Source organism: Olea europaea, chromosome 21, assembly GCF_002742605.1.
Source record: "Olea europaea var. sylvestris chromosome 21, O_europaea_v1, whole genome shotgun sequence".
NCBI classification, from domain to species: domain Eukaryota; kingdom Viridiplantae; phylum Streptophyta; class Magnoliopsida; order Lamiales; family Oleaceae; genus Olea; species Olea europaea.
The window spans coordinates 14,054,541-14,064,549 of record NC_036257.1 but is presented as its reverse complement, the minus strand read 5'-3'; the positions used below and the strand labels follow the sequence as shown (position 1 = coordinate 14,064,549).

The 10,009-nt window shown below is 34.7% G+C and overlaps 2 protein-coding genes across 2 annotated transcripts; both read left to right on the top strand.

Moving 5' to 3' along the window:
• The first annotated feature begins 786 nt into the window (after positions 1-786).
• On the top strand, positions 787-4,417 carry LOC111370805 (30S ribosomal protein S20, chloroplastic-like). The gene is made up of 3 exons (XM_022992681.1): positions 787-1,068; positions 1,162-1,328; positions 3,940-4,417. Exons 1-3 carry the CDS (start codon positions 921-923, stop codon positions 4,180-4,182), a joined length of 558 nt encoding a protein of 185 aa, XP_022848449.1. The 5' UTR covers positions 787-920; the 3' UTR covers positions 4,183-4,417.
• A 1,489-nt stretch (positions 4,418-5,906) lies between these two features.
• Positions 5,907-8,960, top strand: LOC111370804 (splicing regulatory glutamine/lysine-rich protein 1). The gene is made up of 3 exons (XM_022992680.1): positions 5,907-6,194; positions 6,782-8,353; positions 8,445-8,960. Exons 1-3 carry the CDS (start codon positions 6,126-6,128, stop codon positions 8,508-8,510), a joined length of 1,707 nt encoding a protein of 568 aa, XP_022848448.1. The 5' UTR covers positions 5,907-6,125; the 3' UTR covers positions 8,511-8,960.
• Positions 8,961-10,009: the final 1,049 nt, after the last annotated feature.

The window sequence follows — 10,009 nt, the reverse complement described above, 5'->3', positions numbered from 1 at the left end:
AAAAATTAATTTGTGACCTATAAAATTTTTGATTCGTGATCGAAAAATAATATGTGACCTATAAAATTTTTAATTTGCGATCGAAAAATAAGTTGTGACCAATAATATGATAAGTTGTGACTAAAAATTAATCCGTAACTAATTATTTTTGGATTTGTGACCAATAAACAAACTGTGACTTACAAATTTTTTGAAATGTGATCGTAAAAAAATTTGTGACATAAAATTTTTGATTTGTGACCAAAAAATAATAAGTAACTAATTATATTGTTAATTTGTGACCAAATTGTATAGATCTGTGACCTAAATATATTTAATTAATAAAATAATTAATTAACTAATTAAATTATAAATAATTTTTAATAAAAATTTGATTTTAGAAATTTGAAACTTGTTTTCTTATTTTTGAAATGTGCCATAATTAATTTCTTAGTTATGAAATTTTCCCTTAAAAAATTAGGTGTCATTTCAATTTTATTTTTTTTTGGTAATTTTTTTAATGCGTAATTGAATAAGTTGGTCAATTGGTACCAAAATTCATTTTAAGTTTTTCTGGTTTTGAATTCGAATTCTAGTGACACGAAAAAATTTCATGAGGTAACATGGATATAAACCCTCTCAAAACAATCAATACGCAGGAGTTAAAGATTTCAGCACACACCCAAGTTGTCTAGTTACAATTCCTAATAAATTTCACGTTTTCCAGTAACGTGCCCTATTTAAAATAAGCAATAAGGTATAAGTAAAAAGTAAAGCCCAAAATTGTCCTTCTGATTCTATCCATTGCCCCAAACAAGCCCAAAGTCACAAGAATGTGACTTGTCCCGTGGATAAGCTGGATAAGGCAACGAACTGGAAAATTTCTTCTTCTCGAACTGAAATTTCAATTTTCTTCTGTCTTGAGCTTCACACGCACAGCAATGGCTGGAGCAGTGATTCATAGCATATCGTGTGGCCTTTCTGGAATGTTCCAAAGCCTCTCTATCGCCAGAACTCCAATTGCCGCCAACGCCGCCATCAGGCCCCTCAGCTTTTCCTCCGCCACTTCCCTAAACCCTTTCTCCAAAGGTTAAGAAAATATAGCAAACCCATTTTTAAGATTCCATTTTTTCTTAAGTTAGACTCGTGGATTTTTTGATTAATTGTTTGATTTTTGTGTAGGACTAGTCTTGGTAAGCCCCGTTCAAATGCCACTCCGGCGCACTATCGTGTGTGAAGCCGCGCCTAAGAAAAAGGCGGACTCGGCTGCTAAAAGGACTCGCCAAGCCGAGAAGAGGCGCATTTACAACAAGGCGCGGAAATCTGAGATTAGGACTCGGATGAAGAAGGTTAGTTCGCTTTGTTTCAAGCTCAATTTGCGTATTCATGAATAGATATAGCCTTCTGCTATTCAATTACCCAGTGACCCTTTGATCTTGGAGCTGTATAGATTTGAGTATCGTCATTGTGTTTCCTTTTAGATAATGTGCTTTGCCTGGACAATTGAGCATGTTTGGCCAAGATTAAGAACTGCAAAAAGCATCTTATAATCTAATCCGAAAAAGCTGAATTTTGCATTGCCATCAGAATTAACCAAATGTATACTTGTGCATTTTATAGCGAGAGACGTGTAATTCAATTGAAATCTAAGTATTAGATAGGCCAATGAAGTGGATACAGTATGAGGGTAAAGGAGACTAATCCGTAGATTGGGAGTCTGAGAGGTCTCCTGCACAAGCCTTACTAACGATTATACTTCACAACTGGAGGACTTTTGGCCCTTTTTGAGTTTCAAATGGAAGAAAGTACCTTTTAAAATTTATTTATTTATTATTATTATTATTATTTTCAATTTTAACTTCAGGATGTGTTTCTTTTTTGTCCTTTTTTTGTTTTCTTATTATGGAACATCAACAGAAGTATTACTCGTGTTAATTAAGTGCTCCGCCCCTTGCATCATCGTATGCCGTGCAATAATGGAATAGACTGGTTCTACAGCCTATAAGCTGTATGTGATGCAACAATTATATATTTGTGCAAGCTTCTATGTTGAAAGCATGTCTCGAAAATACTCTGAATTCTTCTAACTCGACTTGGGTCGTGCTGATTATTGTGCATTTAGAGATCATCAATTGATCCTCAAATTTCTAACTCAATAGGGGTCGAGTTGCCCCTTCATTCGCATACATCATCATCATCATCATCATTTATATATTTATTTATTTTTATTTTTTCTTTTGCCTTTTTATGCTGTTTAAAAGATTTGATGAGAAAGGTCACAAGTGTGAGGATACTCAACTCACAAATTTTTGGTGCGTCTGCATGCTATTTATGTCTGATCGTGAGTGCAAGTGTTAAAATCCCCTTGTTTCAGGGTTGTGCCTCTTCTGTTCATGAGGGATATAATTACTCCTTGCTGGCTTAGGAATCTATGGTAGCTGTACTCTAGATTCAAACACCTAGAAGCTTTGGTGAAATGCTTTCTTTCTTTTCTTCTACAAGCTTTCTGCACGACGAACTTTAAGATTCAAAGTTAATTTTAAAATAATATAGCGATACTGACTTGTGGTCATATTTCATTAGACATATACTTGGTACTCATTTGCAAACTATATGCATGTTTTGCAGCGTCCGATTTGAAAATTGTGTATTAACAATCTAGAAATGTTAAAAGTGTGAATAATTATCTTTTAACTGAAAAGAAGCAAGATATAATTCTTTTACTAGAATATTAATGCCAGGAAGCTTTATGGTGATGCCTTTCATGTTACTATGGTTAGTTGTTCGTTTGATAACTAAAGCAACTATAATTTTCATTTTCCATGGATTTGGAAATCTGATTAATTTAAGAGGTAAAGAGAAAGCATGTGGATGTTTAATATATTTAGTGCTGATTGCTGGTTTGATAACCGAAAGATCGTTATTTGTCGATGGAGCTGCTCAATAATAAAATCCTTGTACTGGATTGAAGTGGTAGGCAAAACATACACAAAATAATCATTATTCGTGGATTGAAGAGGTTGGCAAAATATGTACTGGAGTTAATTGTTTGGTTTGATAGCCAAAGGTAACATGATTTTTCTGCTTAATAACTAATTGCTACGTCTGCCTCCCTGATTACTCCAATTTTATCAAATCTTTGCCAAGCGCTCCCGACCCACAACTGGGCACTGGTGGGTATTAGATAGGGCGGGTTTTGGGGGGGGGGGGGAAGCAAATTTTTTGTCCGGACGTTTCACTTGTGTTTACGTGTTTAATGGTAAGATAAGCCCCAGAAATCCATCGATATCAAAGCAGCATAAAACACTATTATGTAGGTAAGATTTACAAATTGATGCAGGTCTGTTGCGCTGTACTAGTGTTTTATCGAAGTTTTAATTGGAAATTGGGATATTTCTGGAAAATGCACGACTGCTAAATTAGAAATAAACATTGACTGAAAGGTGAACAAAATATTTAGATGAGATCCCTCTGCCGGGGTAATCGGAATGAAAAATTATCTTTGTCTTGATTCATGTCGTGAAAGTGAAGGTACTGCACAATTTGGCATGACTTCCTTGCACAAATTGTACTTCTGAAGAAAACTTGTATAAGATCTCTGCTGTTGGATCCACCAATACTTGTATTAAAATCACCGATTTTAAAAATTTGCACAATAATTTACTGCATTACTTGATTGCCCTAATTCATATCCATATTTAGTGTCAAGAAAGCAACACTTCAATGACTATTCCATTTAAATGACAATTCTTACAGCCAAGATAGTGAAGGAAGCAATATGTTACATATGACAACTATGCTGTAAATTTGTGCTGATTTGTGAAATTCATTGCAATATTTAATTTGAGAAAGAGTAACATAGAACTTGGGTGTATAGGCTGATAATTTTCCACGGTCTTGAGTTGTAAATTGTTCGATTTGGCCGCTTCTGATATTTAAATTCTTTTCTTTCATTATCAGGTTCTAGAAGCACTTGATGTTCTTGGAAAGAAGCCCGAGGCACAACCTCAAGATGTTCTTCCCATTGAGACACTGATTGCTGAGGCGTATTCTGTCATCGATAAAGCTGTGAAAGTTGGAACACTTCATCGGAATACAGGAGCAAGGAGAAAGTCCCGACTTGCTCGAAGAAAGAAAGCCATTGAGATCCAGCGTGGCTGGTATATGCCTGCACCACCTGCAGCTCCAGCTCCCACAGCATAATGTTAATCTTTTATGTGATGTATATGTCTAGTCGATTCAGTTTATTATTTCTCCTGGGGATTTTGATCATGAGATGTTGTCCCTTTTTCCCAATATATCACTCACAACGGGGATCAAACGTTTTGTGAATTATCTTTCCCTATATCCTGTGTAGTGATGTGATGCTCAATAATGCGTACCAAATATGTCTTTCATAAATAGAGCATTGCTGACCGCTCACCTATTCTGATGGCAAGACTGAAACTTTTAGAATGAGAATCTTCAACAGTTGGAATCTGGAATGCATAATGGGGAAGGTGTGGAACTCACTTATGGTACTTCAGGATTGAACTTTTGTAATGGTCTCATGTTTGTCAAAGCTTATATAATAATTGCATAAAATCGATGGATGACAAAAATCAATAATGCGTACCAAATATGTCTTTCATAAATAGAGCATTGCTGACCGCTCACCTATTCTGATGGCAAGACTGAAACTTTTAGAATGAGAATCTTCAACAGTTGGAATCTGGAATGCATAATGGGGAAGGTGTGGAACTCACTTATGGTACTTCAGGATTGAACTTTTGTAATGGTCTCATGTTTGTCAAAGCTTATATAATAATTGCATAAAATCGATGGATGACAAAAATGAATGTGGGGTTAAAAAATAAGTAAAAGTTGTGAATCTTATAAAATGTCGAATAAAAATAGAGTTTAATTAGTTTATAAGTAATTATAAACTTTGACAAAGGTTTAACTAGTCCTAATATGGATATCAACCTTATCATTGTAGGGAGGCTTGAAAGCATGATGTTTTTACCAATATTGGCTTCTTTCGAGTCCAAAAATTGTTATTATGGAGTTATCATAGTCATGAATTCTCAACTCAAGCTATTTGAACTGTTAGGTGAAATGGGGGTGCAAAGGGGGATTCAGAATATATTCAAAAATCTAGAAAGAGCAATTATTTTCATATTACATAATCAAATAATATTCCACGTATTCAGCCAAGGTACAAATAATTGTACATACTTGATCGAATACACGCGTATTAAATATGTTCCCACCATATTTTCGTAAAAAAATCATCGATATTGACAATTAAATAGTTGGTTTTTTTGGGTATAGATGCTCGTTCCCCAATTTAAATAAGTTGTAAACGATAAAAACGTATTATGCATGTATTGTTCAATATGAAGCTCAATTTCTCTAGCTGTTTTCGTTAGTCATCTTTTTAAGCAATTAATATTTCGAAAATATTCTACCATAATTATAGCAGTCAAACCAACTATCATATGAGCTCTATGCGATTCATTCATTTGGCAGCAAATTGAGCCACTTTTAATTCTGTAATATTTTCTCCCTCTGCCGGGGTAATCGGAATGAAAAATTATCTTTGTCTTGATTCATGTCGTGAAAGTGAAGGTACTGCACAATTTGGCATGACTTCCTTGCACAAATTGTACTTTATCATATGAGCTCTATGCGATTCATTCATTTGGCAGCAAATTGAGCCACTTTTAATTCTGTAATATTTTCTTTATTACTCAGTCTAGAGTCTTTCATTGTTGTGTAAAGATAATTTCCTTCACGAGTATGTTCACCACCCCACTAAAGAAAGTCGAACAAAAGATAAGAATAAAATTGTAGTGGAAAAGGAATAAGGAAGGAGTAAAGGGACTAGGGGGGTAAAGGAGAAATATAATGTAAATAAAGGGCATATATACAAATAGGTTATCTATAGAGGGTCCAATCGGTTCCATACATTGCATATTAAGCAGAAAAGAGGGATTTTTCTCCCAATTCGTTCTATCGATCTCTGTTTTCTCAATCTTTTGTGTTTCAATAACCATTAATTTGTTTCTTACTGTTTGTATTTGTTACGTTCATCAATTATTCAGTTTCAGGTTGAAGAAAGAGACGGGAAGAGGAAAAAGAAGGGCGACAAGAATTAAAACCTAATGGGAGGCACCGGTTCTTCCTCTAAAAGAAAATCTTCTAAGAAGAAAAGCTCCAAGAATTACTCTCAGGTTCGTTTGTGTACTTTGTTTTCCGTATTTGTATACAGGTTATCTGATTAGGTTAATTTTTATCCTGTAATCCCCACGTTATAAGCTTTGATTTTGTATTCATTTTTTCGCATATTGTTTTGGGTTTATTAGATCAATAGTGCATGGTCTTTTAAATTTTCTTATGAAAATTTTGAAAATTGAAAAACCAAAAAATAAAGATTTGTTTGAGCCCCATTTTGATGGGAAAAATGAATTTTTGAATGGTGTATCGATGTGAAATGTGTGGTTAAAAAATAAAGAAAAGTTTTGGATTTGCGTGTAATATTATTTTATTGAAGAATGTGTGGTTGGAATTATGTCAAAAACACTGTTGAAGAATTCATTTTCTCTAAAGAATGGGGATCAAACAAGGGCTAAATTGTTAGAGCCAAGTAATTGTGTTAAACGTATTGAATTCTATCATTTAAATTTTCCTTCATTTTCTTGGGAAACAAGTTAGGCATTGAGCTTCTCTTGGGATAAATTAGCCTAAATCCAATTATAGTAATGTGGAATTGTTATTTAATTTTCCCATCTTCATGTGTATGTGTATGTCACGAGGACAGGTTTCACGGAAGAAGACGATTAGGAGAAATGAATCCAAGAAGCGTCGCCATCGACATGACTCAGACGACGATTCAATAAATTCGGCTAGCATTTCAACTTCCTCTTCAGAATATGGTTATAAAAGCAGAAAAAGAAAATATAAAAAGATCAGGCGTGATTATTCAATTTCATCTGATGATAATTCTATGAGTGCAGCTTCTGATTCACTGTCCAGTTCACATGATGATTATAGGAGTAGGAAAGCGAAATCTGGCTCACAGCATAGAAGGAAAAGAGCCCGTGAAAGATCTATAGTCCCTTATAGAAATAAGAATTCACATGATGTTAAAAAAAGAAAAAGATCAAAAAGAAGCCATGATGTTAAGCCTAAGAAGAAATCTTTAAAGAAGTCTAAAAAACATATGAAGGTCAGTTCTTCAAGCTCTGATTCACAGAGCTGCTCCACATACCGAAGTAGAAGTAGTGAGAGGACTACAGAGATAGGAAGGGCAAAAGTAATGTTTGATGAGGAAATAGAAGGAGCTAGAGGTAGGGATGCAATTAAGATTCACAGGAAACGCAAAGTTAGATCTCCTAGTTGTTCTTCTTGTAGTCGAGAAAATGACCATAGTGTTAGTCAAACTGAGGTCGTAACAACTGCAAATAGTTCTAGGCGTCTAAAATCAGTTATTGCTGTTCTGGAACAACCCCATGACGAAGAGGAAAACAAATGGGAGTCAGATGCAAATAAAGAAGAGATCGTGTACAATCTTGATGATTTCCCTTCTCCTAGAAGCGTTGAAAGTGATGATATGGGGCATAAAGAGGAATCGTATTATCATTCTCCTGGTGCATCCAATAAGAAGAGTCGACTAGAAGCTGTTGGAGGAGAAGAAGTAACTGAATGCTCACTCACTGTAATGGAGGGTAGTGATCAAAAAAATGATAATGTGGATATTAAGTCAAATGAGGTTGATTCAAATACTTCTGAGAAGAAAAGAATAACTGACGTTTCTGTTTCTGTGACTGATCTAGGTGGGGATGATCTAGAGTCAATTCTGAGGCAAAAAGCTTTGGAAAATTTGAGGAAGTTCCGAGGGGGGCTTCAAACATGTACTGCTAATCAGAAAATTGATAATGAGAGTGATGTCAATAAATTTTCCAGTGCAGGGGTTGATGTTATTCAGAACAAATCAACTAAGCAGGATAGCTCTAACGAGGTGTCTCTTACTCGAGAAATGGATCATAGTAGTACGCCCACATTAAAAAGGAATTTATCTCATCACAAAGAGATTAAAAAAATAACAACAGGTCATGGAGATGTTGGGCAAGAACCTAGCACCAATAAACACTACGAAGAAAATGAGGATTGCACTGCTGCTCGTGCAGTTATTGCTAAGCCTATATCAAGCACCGATCCTAATCAGGTTGCAGGAGCTACTAACGGATGTAGTTCTGCTACTATGGAATCGACTTTTGTTGAACCAACTTCTGGAGAGCATACCTTAAAGGACCCGCAAAGTGAAGCTAAGGATGGTTCACAATTTGAGCAGAAAAGAATGTCTGTAATGAGGGGTGGTGAAATGGTAGAGGTAACCGTTTATCTGTTTTAGTTAGATTTGATCAAATCTATCATCTTAGATATATGGTATTTTATATTCTATCATTTGCATCTTTTACCAGGTGAGCTATAAGGTTTACATCCCGAAAAGAGCACCTGCTCTAGCTAGGAGGCATCTCAGGCGGTGATGTCATGAAAACATAGATTTGGGGTTGATGAACCTTCGACAACTCATATGTTATGTCACATTCTACAAGCTCCAAATCTGCGTGAAGAAATAATGTCTAGTTATGGGTCAATATGGGCTGGTACATCGTCTTCGGGTGAAATTTGATTTGTCTTAATGATGTTACATTTTCATTCAGCCTGTCTTCCTCAGGCTCTAATTTATCTACCTCCCTTTTTCGTAAGGCGACCTCCAAGCTATGGGTTCTTGTTAGGCCCCAAGAGAAGATGTTTCTGCAGGTAAGAAGAAATAACTGGTCAGAACTTGGAATTTCTGAAATGTAATAAAAATCTAGCTGTATTGATTAATATTAAATTACTTATGGACATCAGAATATCGACCTTGTTTTGGTTGTCTTGTACAATTATCCCGAGTTTATGCAACTTGTTTTCCTGTTTTCCTTTCCCATAAATCATGTTTTGTCTTGGTGGATCAGCTGACAAGGGTTCTTGGGAGATTTCTTGAAATTTATGATCTATTGCTTTTGTTTCGTGTATCAGCACCAGAACCGAATTGAGAAAATAAAGTGCTGCAATTTTAAATTTATGTGATGTTTTTTCCCCCTATTACATGGTAATGCAGAAATTTGAGAATCCAAATTGTTGAAAATTTGATGCATGAATTTCTACTACATATAGATTATGCTATTATTTTATTTAAATTAAAATTAAAACATACTTATAAAACGAAAAATTAGATTCAAGACTGCAACAGGGTGAGGTAGTACAGGAGCGTGGTGGTGTTTTGTCATTCCTGTTTAAATTATGAATTAAATAGGCAGTTTTCATATGATGTGTAGATAGAACGTAGGAAATAAATTTGGGTTCATAATATCTGAACAGATACTGTGTTCGACCAGTTTAAATTGTAATTTACAAACACAACAATAAAGTAATTTTATTTATTAGGGCCAGTTTGATAGTGATTATGAGAATTGATTTTTTGACATTTGAGAAAAGTTAATTTCACGTGTGAGTGAAGAAATAAAAAATGACGGTTGAAATGGTGAAATGACAGTCAAAATAGTATTGAATTAAGAGGAACAAAATTTAATTATTTTTCTTTGATATTATCTAATATACATACCAAACATGCCCAATTGTTTTCTAAGATGGTTATGTATTATAATCATGATTACATACTCTGCCGATAGTTTGGATGTAAACGTTTTGAGTATTAAATTTGGAAAATGTCGAAGTGATCGAATTTTGGTGACCGAATGGACGATCGACCCTCACATGGAGCGTGGACCCCGCATGAATAAAATAATGCTCGACCCCCGAGGTGTGAACGTTCGATCATCCCGCATGTCAACCATTATTTTTGTGTAGCATGACCCATTAAATTTTGTAGAAATTGAATTTTTTATTATTATTATTTTTTTCTTTTGGAGAATATATTGTAAGTCCATATAAAATTATTTTATTGAATGATGTAGTTGAAAATGAATTTATAATTTAT